The 20927-nt window shown below is 48.8% G+C and overlaps 1 protein-coding gene and 1 long non-coding RNA gene across 2 annotated transcripts; one reads left to right on the top strand and one right to left on the bottom strand.

Moving 5' to 3' along the window:
- Window positions 1-4852: 4852 nt before the first annotated feature.
- LOC311587818 lies at window positions 4853-15481 on the bottom strand. Its single transcript, XR_014775975.1, has 2 exons — window positions 14241-15481; window positions 4853-9712 (listed from the first exon to the last, which is right to left on the bottom strand). It is a non-coding gene; the product is annotated as an uncharacterized lncRNA (long non-coding RNA).
- Window positions 11764-19279, top strand: TRIM72 (tripartite motif containing 72). The gene is made up of 7 exons (XM_084764811.1): window positions 11764-11954; window positions 12313-12709; window positions 15702-15797; window positions 15884-16114; window positions 16554-16576; window positions 17140-17258; window positions 17969-19279. Exons 2-7 carry the CDS (start codon window positions 12320-12322, stop codon window positions 18541-18543), a joined length of 1434 nt encoding a protein of 477 aa, XP_084620937.1. The 5' UTR covers window positions 11764-11954; window positions 12313-12319; the 3' UTR covers window positions 18544-19279.
- The last annotated feature ends 1648 nt before the right edge of the window (window positions 19280-20927 follow it).

Raw genomic sequence — 20927 nt, 5'->3', positions numbered from 1 at the left:
TAGCTTTTTGGCTAGGCAGCGGAAGGAGATGGTGGAGGTGGTTTGAAAGAAGGCGGCGGGGAGGGGGAGGGTGGAGCTAAGTTGCTTTTCTCCAGCAGAAGCTAAGTAGAGCTTGCTTGTAAAGTGCTGAACAGCGGCCTGTTCCTGTTCGGGGCTTATTGGAGCATAGAAGCTTAGAATCTTGGAAATGTAGAAACCCAAAATCTCATGTCCCCAGATCCCCTCACATGTCATAGGATATTAGAATTGTACGTCCATCGGCTACATCAGAAGGCGGGGTGATAGGGGAGAGACTGCTGCTGAGCCTGTGACACACATTCTGGTGCACACGATTTGGTCACTGCCTCCTTGGTAAGAGGAATGGGATGCAGGCTATCCTGATGCGACCTAATAGGTTGTGGCCAGACCGTGGGGTAGGAGAAAACCCCCACCCCCACCCCCGCATCAGAGGTCTCGGGGAGGGGAATAGGGCAGAAGAGGGAGGGAGGGAGGATGAGAACGAGGGGAATAACAACTGGGATGTAATGTGAATAAACTATAAAACTATAATAAAATATACATAAAAATGAAGGAACACAAAAAAATTGTAACAGCTAGAACACTAAGCCCCCTAAATTGTACAGATTTGAATGAAATGAAGAGTAAAAGAGAGTGACTTTGTCTTCCCCTTAGTTTCAGTCACATTTATTAAATATCTCCATCATTGCATTTCTCAGCCTCACGTCTGCTGGAGGAGGGTTGCAAGGGCCTCTTGAAGCCTTACCAAATGTCCCAGTAGTTACATATTTTGCCACTGGTGTGATGACATCAGCCATGAGATAAGAAAACACTAAAGTGTAGGAAGACCTGAGTGAACAGCTAACTACCTCATACTCGGGCTGCTTGGGATGACCTTGGAGCCTGCTTTGTACCCAGAATTCCTAACCTGCTTTGAACATGCCTGGGAAGGTTCTACGGGTCTGTTGCAGTCTTCTTTTACCATCCTGCCTATGCAGCCACACTGGCCTCTGCGGTCTCAGTTGCCTTTTCAAGTCTTTGCACACGCTCTTCCCTAAGCCTTGAAATCTCTTCCCTCGTTGTCTGACAAATGCTGGAGTCTCCAGGCATCAGGTTAGATGTCATTTCCTTGAGAGATCAGGGTCCTTCTCCATCTAGGCCATACTACTATTACCATAACTATTACCACTAGTTAACGTTGCTATTTATTTGTAGCTCTTGTGATTTTTTTGGGGAGGGGTCAGTTGTTACAGTGTCCAGGGCACTCTACCTAATCACTTAATGATAAGGTCATTCTGTGTAACCTAGGGTAGTCTTGAACTCCTGATGCTTTTGCTCAGCCTCTTGACTGCTGGACTTGGAATAGGAGGTATATCCTACCACACCTGGCTAAAGGTGCCACCCTCACCCAGACGGGATGCCATTACATAGCCCTGGCTGTCCTGGAACTCTGGAGGCAGACCACTAGGCTGGCCTCAAACTCAGAGATCCACCTGCCCCTGCATCCCAAGTACTTGGATCAAGGTGTAAACCATCAGGACTGGCAGGGTCTGTTAAATGATGGATTAAGTTTCCAGGGACACAGGGTGTCTCCATTCTTGAGGCATGATGCCCCAGCAGCAATTGTGGTGAGATAGCCAGTGTTCCTTGGCTCATGGCTTATTATGGCTCCTCATTGATCCTTCCAGAATTTGCAGCTCATTATGGCCACACAAAAGGCCCTGTCCCTTTCCTATTCTGATACGCTAGACTCCTCAGAATCAAGTGCAAGCTCCTTGGCTCCTTGGCTTGACCTTTGAAAGCTCTTGTTAATTCTTTTTTTTTTTTTTAAGATTCATTTATTATGTATACAGTATGCATCAGATCACATTATAGATGGTTGTGAGCTACCATGTGGTTTTCGGGAATCGAACTCAGGACCTCTGGAAGCGCAGCCAGCACTCTTAACCACTGAGCCATCTCTCCAGCCCCTGCTCTTGTTAATTCTTTAGCTGTTTTTTCTACCTTCTGGCTTTTGGATTATAAAACAGCACTTTCTCTGCTTGGTTCTCTTCTGTTGGTTCCACTTGCTTAGCCTGTCCTTTGACCTATGAAGTCACCTTTTTGTGCTGGAGAAATGGCTTAGCAGTTAACTGCAGTTGCAGCTCTTCCAGAGGACCTGCGTTCAGTTCCCAGTACCCACATGGCAGCTCACAACTGTAACACCAGTCTTAGGGGGATCCACCACCCTCACACAGACATACAAACAGGCAAAACCACCAATGCACATAATATGCCACTTTTTCTAAGTAATGTCAGTCCTTCTTCTTCTTCTTCTTCTTCTTCTTCTTCTTCTTCTTCTTCTTCTTCTTTGTTTTGTTTTTTTTTTTTCAACACAGGGTTTCTCTGTGTAGCCTTTGCTGTCCTAGACTCACTTTGTAGACCAGGCTGGCCTTGAACTCACAGTGATCTGCCTGCCTCTGCCTCCCAGAGGGCTGGGATTAAAGGCGTGCGCCACCACCGCCGGTCTGTAATGTCAATTCTTTAAGCTGTGATCCTCCATACGTGTCATTTCTATGCATTTCAACAGTCCCTATAAGGGGAAGAGTGGTTCACGTACACAAGGGAAGATGGACTTGTGTGGAATGGTCAGGAACGCTTTGCATAGGGCTTGATAGCTCACTACTTTACCTTCTGTCTTTTAAAACAGAACAAGAAAACAAAAACAAATCCACCCCCCCCACCCCCAAACCTGTGGTTGAACCTAGGGCCTCGTGCATTTGTTTAGTTTCTATTCTCTTCCTGCCCTTCCTTGCTAGTTTTCTTCTCTGTGGGAAAAATGGATTTTCCTTGGTTTCTCCCCAGGATGTCCCTCCATATCTCTACCATAGTGTTTATACTATGATGTGACTGTTTACTTTTTCTAAAGTCTGAGGACTGGAGAGCAGAAACCAGATCTGCACTCTTTGGCCAATACACAGCATTGGGCTTTGCACTGTCTTAGCCTTGAGAAGCTTTTATAGAATGGCCAAAGAGTCTTGATGCTAGAATTATAAAACTATACATGTATATATATTGTAAATTTTATTATATGCATGTGGTGTGTGTGTGTGTGTGTGTGTGTGTGTGTGTGTGTGTGTGCGCGCGCGCGCGCTTATGGTTTGGTGTGTGTAGAAGCCAGAGAATAGTGTTGTTTTTTAAATAAAATCTCACTGGGTGTAGTGGTATACTCCTTTAATCCCAGCAGAGGTAAGAGGATCGCTGTGAGTTCAAGGCCAGCCTGGTCTACAAAGCAAGTCCAGGACAGCCAAGGCTACACAGAGAAACCCTGCCTCGAAAAATCAAATCAAATAAAAACAAAACAAAACAAAATCTCAATTGTTTGATTTTACTAGTAAGGACTTAGGAGCCAGATGTCCTAGAAGGAATCCCCCTCCCCCATGTCACCTCAAATAGCCTCTTTCAAACTTAATGTCCCTCCCTTCTGCTTTCTGTGTGGCTCTCTGTTCATCCTCCTGACTTCCTCTTATCTCTGTGGTTTTTTCTTAATAATCCTGTGTTCACTTCCTATCAACTAGGTTGCTGCTCCACCTCTTGACCTATGGTTGACTTTATTTCAATCCTACTTACAATATTCAAACAGAAAGCTCTTGGATCAAACTTGTGTGCTAGTGTTGAGCCACACTACAACTAGTTACCTTGTTTTTTTTTTTTTTTTTTTTTTTGGTCTTTTTGTTATTTTGTCTTTTTTTTTTTTTTTTTTCCCAGAGCTGAGGACCGAACCCAGGGCCTTGCGCTAAATCCCCAACCCCGGGCCACACTACAACTAGAAAGGGTCTTTCCAGTAAATAACGCAATCTCAGGGGTCACGGGTGATAAAATATCCTGTGATAGAACAGCATTTGGGAGTTAGTGCTCTTTTACCATGGGTTCCATAGATTGAACTCGTTTCAGGCTTGTGTGATAAATCACACTATTTATTTATTTATTTATTTTATTTTCCTACAAGTTTGCACTATTTATTTTTACTTGGGTTCCACAGTATCCATAATGCCTTACTTATAAAGTACAAAGCATTTAGTATATCCATGTCATTGCTTTCCAAACCAACCACAAATGCCCCACAAAGACAAAGGGGACTGATTATTGGAAAGAATTTTAACCAGTAAATACCTTACCAAGTAAGTCTGCTAAGTACCTGTTAAATATAATCATCCTTTAGTAGAAAAGGCAGCACATGTTCTTTTTCTACTTTGATAACTAAATTTCTAATCAAAGAAAGACTACTTCTGCTTTTCAAAACATTGAAGACCACCCAACCATACACTACACTAACCATGCTGACCACTTCAGAACACAGGGTAACAAGTTCCCAAGTACGAGGACCTACTTCTTGGATTCAAATTGTAATCCTTTAGTTGTTTATTTAAAAACCTATTAGACAAAAATCTTATGGCATTAACTACCGAGTCCCTTTTACTTTTAAATCAACTTATTAAAGGGATAGATAAAAGACTTTGGTAGATTCGATTAACAGCACAAACAAGATGCCGGGCGTGGTGGCGCACGCCTATAATCTCAGCACTTGGGAGGCAGAGGCAGGTGGATCGCTGTGAGTTCAATGCCAGCCTGGTCTACAAAGTGAGTCCAGGACAGCCAAGGCTATACAGAGAAACCCTGTTTGAAAAACCAAAAAACCAAACCAAACCAAACAAAACAAAACAAACCAGCACAAACAAGATTATCCAAACTGAATAATTTATTGCTGGTCTGTGGCTTGCCTTGTTTTACACTTAAGTAGAATTATACCGTCTCCATAAATGGCAGGTATCAACACTTACAGGGCCTTAGTGACCTATTCAATAAGGCAATCATCTTGGTAGCAAACTTTTATTTAAATCTTACATAACTCAAGCTTTATAAAAAGCTAACATAATTGAAAATTTGGGTTTTCCCTCTAAAACCTGTGGTATCCAAAGCATGAAACAGTTAATTTAAAAATAAGCAAACAAAACAACAAAACTCGGCAGCAGATCCTGCTGAAATACTTAAAAAAAAAATCTAAATGAGCTTAATCTTTACAAAAGTTATTTTAGCTCAAAGGCTATAAAATCAAAATTATCTTAATTCTACAAAAAAGGGAGAGGGCTTCATACTGCCATTTTAGAACATCATCTTTTTTTTTTTTCATTAAATTTGGCCACAAATCAAATTCCTATGTTCTCCTTTCAGGAAATCCTCTTGAGGAAGAGGCCAAGTACAAACTTGGAAGAGTAACTGCCTAAGCAAGTAGGAAAGCGTTCCGTTATAGTGTGCAAAGAACGTAGAGTTCAGGGTTAATCTCTGGAACTTGATCTGGACCTTGAGCGAGATCTAGAGCGGGACCGTGAGGCTCTTTTTGGTGGAGGGGACACAGAACGGGCCTTTGCCGGTGGAGCAGGCAGAGGAAATCACACTATTTATTTAGATTTTATGAAATAGGGTCTCAAATTTGTACTTGAAACTGACTTTGAACTACTGATCCTTCTGCATGGACCTCGCAGTCAGTGCTCTGAGAAAGTCAGTGTCTTGCCCGTTGTCCCCAGGGAGGGAGAGATGAAGTCTGCTGATTCCTGGAGATGGCTAGGGTAGCTTCTACCTGGGAGGTAGGTATGTGGGTGTTAGATTTCTTGGGAAGTCAAATGATACAGGGTTTTTCTGCGTAGCCCTGGCTCTCCTGGAGCTAGCTCTATAGATCAGGCTGACCTCGAACTTGGCCTCCCAAGTGCTGGGGTTAAAGGTATGTGCTAGCTTGGGTGGTGTCTGACTTTCTAAGCTTTCCAACTTGTAGCTGTCTTCCTGCCTAAGCTTCCTGAGGGCTTGGGCCACAGGCGGAGGCACTGGGCGTTGGTCACCCATGGGACTCATCACTCTGGATGTTTGGAGGCTTTCCCTTGATACAAACTGAAAGCTCTTCTCTTAGCCCAGGGACTTTGTAAGAGTTTGGTTTCCGGAGCAGGAACACTGGTTCCCTTCGCCTCCTTCCTCAGACATGACTTCTTGCTCTGTCTTGTACTGTAACCCGCATGAGACAATGTCTTTCACGGGTCCTAATCCACCCATCACCTTTGGCCCTGGGTACCCACTCTTATGCATGAGCCAAATCCTTAGCTTCAACTTGATAACGATGGAAATTCTAGATGAGACAACCCTTTTGGATGTTTTTGAACCTAAATGAAACTGCTTGTGGCTTTGGTGACCAGCTCCAAATATAGATTTGCCCCACACCCTTCCTGTTAGAAACATCAGTGAAATAGGTGGAGACTCAGAGATAATGAAGAGTAGGAGCAACAAAACTCTCCCGGATCTGTTCAGTTTCCTGGTAGAGAACACTAGCTTCAAAGGAGTAGGGTTATGCCTGAAATACCAAGCTGACCGACGCAGGAGAAGACAGAGCCTCCAAAGAGGAGACTGACACTTTCAAACAGAAACTCTGGACTGAGGGAGATAGCGGCTGAGGGTGGAGTGAGTAAAGCGAGCTCAAGGCTGACCAAATCGGGTTGAATCCGAGAGGCCAAATGTGAAAGAGTTAGTCTCTGTGTTTATTTGTTTTTGGAATAGTAATTGATCACGATAGTGTGCCCAACACTTTATTCTAAGCCAGAGACAAGCATGGAAGAGAATTTATATTCTAGCAGAAGACACTAAACCAACAAGCCAAACGTGCTCCATGTTAAATGGTGACAGCTGTTATGCAGAAGAAGGAAGCGGAGAAGGGCGATGTGGAGGAGATGTGAGACTCGGCTGTGGCCCAGCTGTAGTCATAGCCATGGGCAGGGGGCAGATGCAGGATGGTGAGTTCAAAGCCAGCCTTGGCAGCGTATACTGATATGTCAAAACAGACAAACCTGTCATGGTCATAACCCCAGTACTTGCAATGTGGAGACAGAAGGATCCTAAGCTCCAGGCTAGCCTTGGCTACACACTGAGAGTCTAGCATGCAGCGCCACAAAAGGGAAAACAAGTTAAACTGTGTAGAATTATTCCCTGGAGGTTGGCAGACCTTGTGTTCCTGACGCGGCAGCTATGATCTGAGCGATTACAGCAATGGCTTAGCCCACTGGCAGAAGTGCCACAGGAGCTTACGGGGCTCAGTTTGCTTTCAGTGAAATTCCACAGATGGGGCTTTGTGTTACATGCTTGTAATCTCAGCACTAGGAAATTAGGGGCAAGGAGGATCAGGAGTTCAAGGCCAACCTTGGCTGCCTAGTAAATGCGAGGCCAGTCTAAAAATATGAGAGCCAGTTTAAAAATAAAGGGCACGCCATATAATTAGCCAGGTCTTGTGGCATATACCTATAATCCTAGCACTCAAGGGCTGAGATGGGGATTGATTAGTCCATGCCAGCCTTTGCTACGTGTTGAGATCTTGACTCAAAAATAAGAACAAAGCAAAAGAACAGATGAGAAAAACCATCTAGGTGTATCAGTTACAGAGGAGCTATGGTGCTAGCTCAGGGGTTAAGTACACTGGCTGCTCTTGCAGAGGATCCCAGTACAGGTCCTAGCACCCAGCCATCTGTAACTTCTGTTCCAGGGGATCTGATGCCTTCTGACCTCTGTGGGTACCAGGCACGCACATGGTGCAACACATATATGCAGGTGAAACACTCATACATATAAAATAAACTTTAAAAAGTTTAAAATTATATATATATCAGATAAAAGTACATGGCTTGTGGGAAAGTAGACTTCTTCATGTATCACATAAATTACATATGGACACATACGTAAAAATATGAAGAGTAAGACTTTTCCCTTTTGGCTTGAATTTTTATAGTTTTAAAAATTCTATTTGGGTCCCCTCTCCCCCTGCTCCAGAAATCAGTTCTTTGCATAGGCTGTGGTGGAGGTCATGGGCTTCACAAGACCAATTCCTGACTACCTTGCAGTGCATCTTCCGCAGCTTTACAAGGTGTGGGAAGCACAGAAGTACTGAAACCCTCCCCTCGGAAATGCTTATGATGCCCGTCATCCGCGGTGTGTTCTGAATGACGTGTTCCTTGTGCACAAACAGGGCACAATTTATACAGCTGACAGGGAGCATATTAGGTGTATTACCTTCCCTTCTTAAAAGGTTTCCTTTTTTTAAAGTGTTTTTTAAGTCTCTTTTTTTATTTAATGTGAATTTGTATTTTGCCTACGTGTATGTCTGTGTGAGGCTGTTGGATCACCTCCAGCTAGAGTTACCAACAGTTGTGAGCTGCGATGTGGATGCTGGAATTGAACCTGGGTCCTCTGGGAGAGCAGCCAGTGCTCTTAACTACTGAGCTATCTCTCATCAATTCTCAAAAGGTTTTCTTTTTGTCTCTGTCTCTCTCTGTGTGCATGTGCATGTGCATGCAGGTGCCCATAGAGGCAAGAAGAAGGTATCAGATTCCCCGGGAGCTGGCGTTGTAGGCAGCTGTGAGTCACTGGATGTGGGTTCCTAGGAGTTGAACTTGGGTCCTCTTGAAGAGCGAATGCTCTAGCTGCTGGCCCATCTCTCTAGCCTGACGTAGTGGCCCTTTTTTGAGAAGATTGCTGCTCATTCTTTTTTTGTGTGTCATGCTGGAATTGAGGACCCAGAGGGCTATTCTTTTTCTATTTTAGATTTATTTAGTGTTTATGTGTATGAATGTCTTTACATTTTTAACAATTTATTCAGATTACATCTCAATTGTTCTCCCCTCACTTGTATCTTCCCATTCCCCCCACCCTTTCACCCTATTGCCCTCCCCTAGGCCTGCGACAGAAGGGGACCTCCTCCCTCACCATATGATCACAGCCTATCAGGTCTCATCCTGGTGTGTATGAATGTCTTGCCTGCATATATGTATGTGTCCCATGTGTGTGCCTGCCTTCGGAGGTCAGAAAAATGTGTTGGCTTACATGAAACTGAACCTAGGGATGGTTGGGAGCCATTGTGTGCTTGGCTGAGATCCAAACTTGGCTCCACTGAAAGAGCAACACATGCTCTTAACCTCTGAGCCATCTCTCCAGCAGAGGCTAGTGTATGTCACACGAATGAAAATTTTCCTGTGTAAAAGTAACTTTTATTTTCCTGGCTTAATTGTTGTCTTGGGGCTAACTGCCTTCTTCTGCTAACCTAGGCCTAGTCTTGGAAGCTTCTGGCTACCGTGCAATCAAACCTAGGCCTAGAATGTTTTCAGCCTCTTAGACTTCCTGCTTAATAAGCTCACCCTTTCTTGTTCTTTCTAAACTCTTGCTGAGTGGTTCAAGTTAGCTGTTCTGGCTCAAACTCCTTTCCAAGCTGACTGATTCAAACTGACTTCTCTTTGGCCTTTTGCCTGGATTGCTCTGCTTGGCCTCAAACTAACTCCAGCAGTCTGTTCTAATCTTCTGGCTCCTTCTCCTTCTCTGGCTTGTTCTGTCTTCACCTGTGTGTAGTCTGTTCTCTCTTCAACCTCTCTCTGTAAAACTCTCACTCTAAAAACTGCCTTTAAACTCCACTGCACTGCCTCTCAACTCACAGACTCAACCGAGCTGCCTGAACAGAACTGACTAGAACTCAGAGATCTGCATGCCTCTGTCTCCTGAGTGCTGGGATTACAGGCATGCACCACCACACCTAGACCTCAGCTTTTATTTACTTGAAACTTACCATGCTGGCCTGGGACCCAGACGTCTGCTTGGCTCTGTCCCTTTGATTAAAGGCGTGTCTCTATTCCAGCCAGAGCACACAAACCTAGAAGGTCTTTGGTCAGAACAGACATGTTTTGAATTACAATTCCTCTACACTTCTGTGTATCCATAAGAGGGACATACTTGCTTTAAGTCTGGGCATGGTAGTGCACACATGTGATCCTAGGACTTAGGTAGACGAGGCAGGAGGATCAGGAGTTCAAGGCCAGTCTTTCATATATAGTGAATTTGAGGTCAGCTTGGGATGCATGACACATCGTCTCAAAGAGCTAAACAAAACACAACAACAAAACACCCCAGAACTAAAAGCTAAAATACCCCAAATAGCCTTGCTTTACTTCATTTGCTTATTTATACACAGGGGCTTGCTGTAATCCCGATGTCCAGGAGCTTGTAGTGTTCCTGCTTGCAGGATTACAAGTGACCCCAGAGCTGGCTTTTTATATGTATATGTATGTGTATGTGTATATGTATATATACGTACATATAGTTTGTTATATTTTGTTTTTTTTTTTTTTTTGGGACAGGGTTTCTCTATGTAGCCCTGGCTGTCCTGGAATTCACTATGTGGACCAGGCTGGCTTTGAACTCAGAGACCTGCCTGCCTCTGCCTCTGCCTCTGGAGTGCTGGGATAAAAGGTGCGCATCCCCTCCCCACTGACTCTCTTTAATATACACATTTTCCACTTTTTCCCTCAGATTCTCATGTAGCCCAGACTACATGAATCCGTTGGGGCTGGATTCTCTTGCCTAAGCTTCTCAGGCATAAGTCACTTCGCTTCAGCCTCTTGCTTTAATTATTTTAAAAAATGGTTTAAAATAACTTTATGATATTTAATGTGTATGAGTGTTTTGCCTGCATGTATGTTTAGGTACCACTTGTGTGCCTGGTACCCACAGAGGTGAGAAGAGGATGTCAGGTTGCCTGGAACTGGAGTTATAGATGATTGTGAGTCACTATGTGGGTGCTGGGAACGGAACTCAGGTCCTCCGAAGGAGTAGACAGTGCTCTTAACCACTGAGCCATCTCTTTAGCTTGGTACTTTAAATTTAGACAGTGAGAGAAAATATTGTATATCTTGCTATTGAGAGCAGTACAAGGATACTCAGGATTAAAAAAAAAATCTCAGAGTTTGAAAAGGCATCACTGAGAGCTTGATATTGAGAAGAGAAGGAAAAGAGCCATGCACTATCTGGGATTGAAAGAACATTCTAGGCAGAAGGGTGGCAAGAGCAAAGTCCTTGAGGAATTGGGGTAGGGTGGGGGGAAGGGGTGAGTCTCACAGGTCACAGCATAAGCTATAAATGGGGCCAGATAGGATATGGATTGTAGGCCATAAGGAAGACTTTGGTTTTTATTCTGGTTGAAATTTATACTGGCAATGGAAAGACAAACATGTAAGAAAGCCTGAGAGCTCCCGGGGCAAGCGCCAGCTCCAAGCTTCAGACTCTGGAATCATTCATTCTCCTAGCCCCTCCCCCCCCACCCCCAAATACAGGGTCTCTGTGTAGCCCTGGCTGTCCTGGACTCACTTTGTAGACCAGGCTGGCCTCAAACTCACAGCGATCCACCTGCCTCTGCGTCCCGAGTGCTGGGATTACAGGTGTGCGCTACTGTGCCCGCTATTCATTCTCCAAGCATCTAGTACTTTGTTCCAGGGCTTGTCCTCAAAAAACAGGGAGAAAATGCCTTCACATTAGCTATGGAGGAAGACAACCTCTTAGGACTTGGGAGGTCCTGCCTGCCCCCAGGTGCCGTTAGTGCTGTGGCCTGCTGAGCGCTCAGTTTGGGAAGTGAAAATGTTAACTAAGTTCAGACAGAGGAAGGAAGCCAGAGTGTGGAAGAGCGAAGGGGCGGCCCTTGGCAGTTGTCCTCTCTGTGGTGTAGAAGACTCTGTTTCCCCCCCCCCTAGGCTGGCCTGAGGAGAGGACAGGACAGCCCAGGACAGGTGGCCGGGACACGAGATGTCTGCCTGTCGCCTATTCATGCTTCACTTTTAGAACACTTTCCAGAAGGCGGGGGAGGGGTGGGCAGGGCAGCTAAATATAGTTCTTGGGCCATTGAGCTATCTGCCGGTGGAGGGGGGCAGGGGGGTCTGCCCGCTGTTCACTATGTGCAGTCACCTGTTGTGTGCACTCATTGCCATCTGGTCACGGATCCCTGCCCTTGCATTCAGCCTGCCTCTTGCTTCTTGCTTGTCTCGGGAACACAGCTCTGGTCACCCTGCTGGTAGGCCTGCTCCTGCCCGGTCCTCCTGGGAATCTTTTTTGGCCTAAGTTCCCCCATCAGACCTGTGAGTCCTGTGGGCTTGGAGGTGTGGGGGAGGAGAGGGCTGGGTATGCATGGGAGAGAAGTTGGTGGGACCACAGCTGGGGGAGGGGATTCTAGATAATTCCAGAGGAGTGGAGGCCCAGACCTAGCTCAGAGGCTGGAGCCTGGGCTAAACCAGGGTCAAGAAGTGGTGAGCCTGGAGCCTGCTCGTGTTTAGAAACTGGGGTTGACAGTCACTTTGGGAGGACATCAAATCCTTTTTTACCTGTTGACCATAACCAGAGTCTCTTCCAGTATGGGATGTGAGGAAGTTACAGATCGGGGATCTGACTGCGGGGCCGCAGACCCAGGGTGAGACTGAGATGCACTCCTTTTCCCAGGCTCACCATGTCAGCTGCACCAGGCCTTCTGCGCCAGGAACTGTCCTGTCCGCTGTGCTTGCAGCTGTTCGATGCGCCAGTGACCGCTGAGTGTGGCCACAGTTTCTGCCGTGCCTGCCTGGGCCGCATGGCGGGGGAGCCTGCAGCCGACGGCACGGTTCCCTGCCCCAGTTGTCAAGCACCCACGCGGCCGCAGGCCCTGAGCACTAACCTGCAGTTGGCACGGCTTGTGGAGGGTCTGGCGCAAGTGCCCCAAGGCCACTGCGAGGAACACCTGGATCCACTGAGCATCTACTGCGAGCAGGACCGTACACTAGTGTGTGGTGTGTGTGCCTCCCTCGGTTCGCACCGTGGCCACCGTCTTCTGCCTGCCGCCGAGGCCCACGCACGCCTCAAGGTTCGGGACCATGTGAGGGTGGGGGATGGCTAAAAAGAGTAGGGTCTGGCCTTGGGAAGAGGCTGCATTGATTTGCATCATCAACTTCAGAGAACAGGTGCCAGGTTGGTAAGGAGGTTGAGCGAGGCTAGGAGAGGGCATCAAAAGGCTCTGGCTGAGCAAAGCCTACTGGAACCCTCTGGAAGCAGCATTCAGAACAGGGAGTGCAGAATGGCTTGGCTCCAGTCCTCCAGCAAGTCCGAAAATGTCTGAGTGGGATCTGACTAAACTGTGGTATGCCCTAGCAGACTGGAGCCCATGCACCTTTGGGTGAAACTGGATGGGCCTGATAAACTGGCATGTTTGTGTGGTGGAAGGCCTGGTAAATCGGGCAGACGGGAACTTAAAGGTGTGGCCACGAGTCCCGGAGCCTAGCTGTTCGGTTGTGCAACGCTGCATGGCAGAGGGCCTCTCATTCCTGAAACTGCTAAACTTGTGCGAGCCTGAAGCTCGTGAGGGAAGTGGGAAGGGCAAGGAACTCCTGGCCAAGGGTCACGGTGGGTAGGTGACACCGAGCTTCTAGTCTAGGCAACTATTATAGTTAAATTTTATGTTATAAATTATAAATATTATAGCTAAAATACAGCGCGTAGGCAGTCGTGATCTACTGGAGCTGCACCAGGAAAATTATCTAATTATCGTCGAATGATATACACCAGGCACACATGCTCCTACAAGTCATGCATATCACAAATCACAGGCATGCAGATACTGGCAGATACATACTCAGTTAGGCCAGTGTTTATTAGGCTGTGGAAAAAACCAACAGCAGGCGCAGAGGTTGGGGGAATTAGTGGGGTTTGGAGGCAAGGAGCGGTCCTTCGGCCCAGTGAAGCTGTTGCTATGGTCTTTTGCTGCCTCGCAGGCACTGCTTTTCTCAGCACCTAGTCTTCGCTGTCCTTTGGTAGTGGTTCCCTAACCTCCTGGGGCCTCACCTCACAGCCCTCCTTCCTGCTCTTGCCTTACTCAGTCCAGCTGAGTCCTGGCTGTAAGTCTATTGTCACATGCCCTCCTTGCTGACCCTAGAACTCTAAACCTTGCTCGTCTTTACCTGTGAAGAGAGACTAGAGCCTGTGAAATAGAAGTGTAGCAGAGCTTGGCATAGTGGCTCACGCCTTTAATCCCAGCACTCGGGAGGCAGAGGCAGGCGGATCGCTGTGAGTTCGAGGCCAGCCTGGTCTACAAAGCGAGTCCAGGACAGCTAAGGCTACATAGAGAAAATCTGTCTCAAAAACAAACGAACAACAACAAAAACCAAACCAGCCAAGCAAATAAAAAAAGAAGTGTATCAGGCTTCTGGAAACTTAAGGGACAGATGTGGAGCTCCAGTCTCAGAGATGGGCATCAGCTTAGTCCTAAGCCTTAGGAGGGGGAAGAAGGAGACCCTAAGACAGAGCCTGAAGGAGGAAGGGAGCAGGGGGAGCAGCAGGAAGGCTCTGAGGCATGACTTGATGCCCGGAGCTTAGAGGGGTTGGGTCAGGAACCCACTTACCAGATGCAGAGTGGTTGAATGGTTCCTGAGCACTGGGAACTCATACTGCTTTTGCGCTATGCTGCCTGGTCCTGCACCCCCATGTCCTGCAGCATGGTTGCTGGGAATTTGCCGCTGTTGTCCTCCGAGTAAAAGGCAACCAGCCTGTGGGTGAGGTTGACAGCATCCAGTGGCCCAAGTTCCCCTTACCTCCCAGGATGTGTCGAAAGCCCTCCAGTGTGTCACCAGCTTCAAGCGTGAACTTCTTGAGTCAGTCAGCTGTCAGGCTCTCTGGCACCTCTGATGGTGCTCGTTTGCCATGGCTCAGCCCTTTGACCTCTGAACCGCTGACCGCTGGCACCTAGAGCAACCAGGCTGGCCTTGCTCTGACAACAGGTGGTGATGCCTCCAGAGAGGACATCTGAGGAAGAGACTGATCTGGCAGCTAGCCAGGAGTTCTTGGTTCAGCCTTGTGTTTTTTTTCAGGCAAGCATGCTTCCACAAACACCACCTTGTGCCTGCAATTTCCCCAGGGGAGCAGGAGGTGTCAACTGGTTGAAGTGGGCGTGTGACTGTCCCTATCCTGCATAGGGGGAAACTGATGGGAGTAACGGTGGTAGGAAGGCAGAGGCGACTGAGGCGGGACCCTTAGAAGCTCTTCCGTGCTTGTACTTCAGGGATCCCTAGGCAGCTCACAGATGGGATCCAAAGTGGGGGTGCACATTAGATGTTCTGTCCTCAGAGCCCATAGGTGTGGAAAGGGGCTGACTAGGGCACCAGGCTGACTGTGACTGAATGTTAAGGAAGGGAGAAACCCAGGGAAGGAAAATCCTCTTTCTCCTTCTCTTCCATCTTCTTCCTCCTCCCCTTCTTTTTCTCCTCTTCCACCTTCATCCTCTTCCCTTTCTTTTCCTTTACCTCTTCTATTCTGAGACAAGGTATTGTTATGCAGCTCAGGCTGGCCTCAAATTTGTGATCCTCCTGAGTGCTGGGGTTACAGACACGCACTATCATGCCCAGCTTGGCTTCTTCTTCTTCTTCTTCTTCTTCTTCTTCTTCTTCTTCTTCTTCTTCTTCTTCTTCTTCTTCTTCTTTTCCTCCTCCTCCTCCTCCTCCTCCTCCTCCTCCTCCTTCTTTTTTCCTACCATACACATCTTTCACTCGTTTCTGGAAGCCTTGTGTGTGCCACATGCTATTCTTTCCAGTCCGGTGGTGACCTTGTGTTTCTGATCTTTGCAAGGACCTGTACTGGCTTTAGCTGCTTGCGGGTGAGGCTGGGGAAAGGCTAGAGGGGAGTTACGAGAATAGACCATGACAGGCAAAGGTACTAGGGAGAGGTGTGGCTGGGCGCAGAGGCACGCAAATGGATTGGGGACTAAGCAGAGGGCTGGAGAAGGAGCTAACATTGGTGGGTGGGGGGTGGGGGGTAAGCACAGATGGCAGGGGGGTGGCAGTGCTGTCATCTCTTATCTTGTCCTGTAGACCCAGCTTCCACAACAGAAGCTGCAGCTGCAGGAGGCATGCATGCGCAAGGAGAAGAGCGTGGCGGTCCTGGAGCATCAGCTGGTGGAGGTGGAGGTGAGGGGGCTGTGGCCGGCAGAGCCCTGGGACTGAGGGTCCAGGCTGAGGACCCCTAGGTGAGAATCTTCTTGTCCCCATCTCAGGAGACAGTGCGTCATTTCCGGGGAGCTGTTGGGGAGCAGCTGGGGAAGATGCGGGTGTTCCTGGCTGCTCTAGAAAGTTCTTTGGACCGCGAAGCCGAAAGGGTTCGGGGCGAGGCTGGGGTTGCCTTGCGGCGGGAGCTGTCAAGCCTGAACTCTTACCTGGAGCAACTGCGACAGATGGAGAAGGTGCTGGAGGAGGTGGCTGACAAGCCACAGACAGAGTTCCTTATGGTGAGCACTGAAGGGCGCCCCCTCCCTGTCTCCTGGCCATGCATGGCTCAGGCTCCAGAGACCTCATCCCATTGTCACTTGGGGATCCTGAGGCCCATAGCAGTGAAGGGCTGAGTTAGGACTTCATAGCAGAGTTGGGTCTCTGAACTGCTGTTCAGATTAGACAAAGTGTCTAAGTGGGCCCATTCAGGTTGCCGGATGTGTCTGTTAGGGCAGTCTTCTAACTGGTGATTATACTCCTCTGGGACAAGGAAGGGCACCCATTTCCGTTCGCACGGTAGTTAATACCCAAGGGTGGGCTTTGTGTCCTGCGTCTCTTTTGGCTTGTCGGATCTTTCTGACCCCACACTTATCATCCCTGGCTGTCTGCTTCGTCATTAGAACTCCCCAGAGTCCTGCCTCATGGCTTTATCTCCACTCTCATTTTCTCTCCCTTCAGAAATACTGCCTGGTGACCAGCAGGTGAGAGATCGGCTCTTTCTTTTGCTGAACTCACTTTCCCTAGTCTTCCAGGGATGCCCTCTGCTCACAGCCATTTCTGTGCACCGTGTGTGGAGCGCAGAGATGAAACAGCCTAGGTCCTTACCCCGGGACCCCATACACTGGTGCCGTGGTGCCACAGATGTGGGACAGGTCACAGGTATGGGAGGGAGCAGGAGAGCGAAAGGAGATTCCACAGAACAGACATCGGGGTTGGATCCTGGAAGATTGCCCAGTAGCGGGCCGGGGAAACACACTGTAAGTGCAGGCTGGCCTCCAGCTCCCAGTGGCACACCAGGCCCGGGACTGATGGTCTTCTTGGCTCAGCCTTTCAAATGCTACAATTATTGGCCTGCACCACCAGGCCTGACTCAAGCATTTTAAAGGGTACATTTCTATCCAATCACGCTGTACAACTGTCATCTCCACGCATTTCCAGAGCTTTCCCATATTCACACATGAGTTTAAGGCAGGGGTGTGGTGTGGGGAAGTCCTGAGACCCTCCTCCCCCACAACATCACCTCTCCACGCCCCTCCCCCTCCAGGCTGCAGAAGATCCTGTCAGAGTCACCACCACCTGCAAGGCTGGATATCCAGCTGCCCGTCATCTCAGATGACTTTAAATTCCAGGTGTGGAGGAAGATGTTCCGGGCTCTGATGCCAGGTACTGAGATGGGTAGCTGTTGGTTTGTATAACTGTGGCATTGGGGTGGGGGGCAAGACACAGGGAAAGGCCTCCTTGGCCCCACCTCAGAAAGCCATGGAAAAAGATACTCCGTGCTTCTGGGGTTCTTCCCTGAAGCCCTCTAACCTGTGCTTGGAGAAGACCTTTGAGGGCCTGGGGTTTACGATGGGTGAATGATACGGAAAGAACGCAGCTGACCCCAGGACCGCTCCTGTGGCCCCTGACTGTGTGATCCTTGGACAGTTCTTGTCCCTCTCTGCCCATGCTGGCTGGGGGCTGAGGTTCTGCATCATGAAACTGCCTCTGGGATGTGGCTGGGAGCCAAGGGCACAGCCTTCCGTTCCAGGAGCTAACATTTCTGGGTGCCCACAGGACAGACACACAGCTGTTTACCTTTTACTGCCTCTGGTCCGGGTAGGGTGGGAAAGAAAGGAACTCTAGTTTATTCAAGAGAAAACTTTTAAGGCTCAGAGACTACGTCAAGGCAGACAGAGCCGGGTTTCTTGGCTCCTGTTTTTATGGGGCTCAGAACACATCACTCATATCCGTCCCGCCCGTCCTCTCGTGCCTCACTGTGCAGCTGAGCAAACGCGGGTGCCTGTGGGAGGGTGAGAGGAGTCTAAGGTCCCTAGGTTGGCTGAGAGAAGTAAGGCTCTACGGTGCCAGCCTGACAATTGTCTGTTTGGCAGAGTTGGAAGAACTGACTTTGGACCCCAGCTCTGCGCACCCGAGCCTGGTGGTGTCCCCCTCTGGTCGCCGGGTGGAGTGCTCGGAGCAGAAGGCACCGCCAGCGGGAGAAGACACGCGCCAGTTCGACAAGGCGGTAGCGGTGGTGGCGCAGCAGCTACTGTCACAGGGCGAGCACTACTGGGAGGTGGAGGTGGGCGACAAGCCGCGCTGGGCTGTGGGCGTGATAGCGGCTGACGCTCCCCGCCGTGGCCGGCTGCACGCCGTGCCCTCACAGGGTCTGTGGCTGCTCGGTTTGCGCGAAGGCAAGATCCTGGAGGCGCACGTGGAGGCCAAGGAGCCGCGGGCGTTGCGCACCCCTGAGAAGCCGCCGGCTCGCATCGGCCTCTACCTAAGCTTTGCTGACGGTGTCCTGGCTTTCTATGATGCGAGCGACGCCGACGCGCTTGCGCCGCTCTTTTCCTTCCACGAGCGCCTGCCTGGGCCTGTGTACCCCTTCTTTGACGTGTGCTGGCACGACAAGGGCAAAAACACTCAGCCACTGCTGCTCGTGGGGCCTGACAGCGAGCAGGCCTGAGTTCCTGGCCAGTGGGGAGGAGGCCTGCAAGGGTCGGATTGGGGGGCGGGTCTCTAGGGCTGAGAAGCAGGTTGGGGGGGGCAGGGAGGGGGCGTTGGTCTCACAGAGTTCAGGGAAGTCTATAGGTTGGGGTGCAGTGGGTGCTGACGGTGAGGGATAGAGGGATAAGGTCTGTGAGGAAGGAGACAAGTTAGGGCGGTGAGGAAATCTGAGTTTCGATCTCGAGTTCCAGGAAGGAGCTGGGGAAAGGGTGGAATTCGGGAAGGATGTAGTGGCGGATCTTGGGAACCCTGTGGAACAATGTTCCTATCAGCCCAGCAATGCTCCTGAAGGCTGCAGATTCCCCGAATCTGACAGGTTTGCAGTGAGTGCCAACCTCTAAGTATCTTTTCAAAACCCCCACCAATCCTGAGAGAGTGCTGATGTGTGACTGTAATCCCAGCACTCAGGAGGCCGAGGCAGGAGGACAGCAAATTGAAAGCCAGCAGGTGTAGCAGGTCTGGGGGAGGTCAAAGAGGGCTTCTTGAAGCTGGAGTGAATGGCTCAGTCGTTAAGAGCACTTGCCACTCTTCCAGAGAGTCGAGGTGAAGTTCCCAGAACCCAAACTGGCTCACAACACTCCAATCACAATGCATCTGATGGCCTCTTCCGGTTTCTGTGGGCACTTGTGGTGCACAGACATATGTACAGGCAAAACACTCATACATGTTAAAAAATAAAAACGATTGCCTCTCTATTTCTGGCTCTGTTTGTCTTTGGAGAAAGATCTTGCTATGTAGCTCAAGCTGCCTAGGATTCAGCAAGTTGGCTTCCTATTCTTTTTGGTTTTTTGAAACAGGGTTTCTCTGTGTAGCCTTGGCTATCCTGGACTCGCTTTGTAGACCAGGCTGGCCTCGAACTCACAGCGATCCCCCTGCCTCTGCCTCCTGAGTGCTGGGATTAAAGGCATGCGCCAGCACCGCCCAGCTTGGCTTCCTATTCTTGATTCTCCCTTCAGCCTCTGCAGTGTTCGGGGAGTTACTGGTGTATGCCATCATGCCCAGCAAAGACGGTTGCTTCCAACAAAATTCTAAGTGATCCTGAAGCTGCTGGTCACCTGGGATGTCACTGCAAGCACACCCTGGCTGTAGGCTGTACTCGTAGAGACATTAAGTCTACACACATTTCCTGGCTCAACTAACACTTAACATTTGCCTGACCGAAGCCGGGCGTGGTGGCGCACGCCTTTAATCCCAGCACTCGGGAGGCAGAGGCAGGCAGATTGCTGTGAGTTCGAGGCCAGCCTGGTCTACAAAGTGAGTCCAGGATAGCCAAGGCTACACAGAGAAACTCTGTCTTGCAAAAACAAAAACAAAAACAAACAAACATTTGCCTGACCGAGAGAGGCGGGAGGGAAAGAAGTAGAGCTCACAGGACGTCCCCCTTACCTCTGTTTGAGGTCCAAACATGCTACTGTTTGGACACTGAGGAAACCCTCCATGTTTCTCACCAAGAGAAAGAGCTTGGCACTGTCTTCCTGTGGGCCTTGCTGCTGGTAGCAGTTTAGAAGGCTTTCTCTGGGGCTCCTATGGCTCCTTCCTGCCTTCCTGTTGGCTCATACTTTCTTCTACTTTTTTTTTTTTTGAGACAGGGTTTCTCTGTGTAGCTCTGGCTGTCCTGACAGTTGCTCTGTAGCCCAGGCTGGCCTTGAACTCAGAGATCTACCTGCTTCTGCCTCTCAAGTACTGGGATTAAAGGAATATACTACCAGCATCTGGCTACTTTCTTGGATTAAGAAAATATATGTTGTTTTTAGGGGTTTTTTTTGTGTGTGTGTGTACATGTACATGCTCATGAGTGTGTATTTGTAGAGGATAGAAACTGATGTTGAACTGGGTGGTGGTGGCGCACGCCTTTAATCCCAGCACTTGGGAGGCAGGCGGATCACTGTGAGTTCGAGGCCAGCCTGGTCTACAAAGTGAGTGCAGGACAGCCAAGGCTACACAGAGAAACCCTATCTCGGAAAAAAAAAAAAAACAACAAAAAAAAAAAAAAAAGAAAAGAAAGAAAGAAAAAGAAAGAAGAAGAAGAAGAAGAAGAAGAAGAAGAAGAAGAAGAAGAAGAAGTTGATGTTGAATGCCTTCTTTGATTCTTCTTCTCTTTATATATCCAGGCAGGCTCTTGTTGAACTCAGAGCCAGAGCTTGCCAGTTTGTCTACTCTAGCTGGCCAGTTTACTTCCGGATCCCTGTCTGCTGAATTGTAGCAGACTGCCCTGCCACCCGGCATTCCGGGGATTCTGCACTTCTGAACATGCTCCTTGTGTTTGCACAGCAACTACTTTAACCTCTGAGCCTCTCCTTGGCTCTCTTTTTTTGGGGGGGCCTCGATCAGAAGGACTTGGGC

This window comes from Acomys minous, assembly GCF_964271855.1.
Source record: "Acomys minous genome assembly, chromosome: 2".
Taxonomy (NCBI): domain Eukaryota; kingdom Metazoa; phylum Chordata; class Mammalia; order Rodentia; family Muridae; genus Acomys; species Acomys minous.
This window is presented reverse-complemented; position numbering and strand designations above follow the sequence as displayed.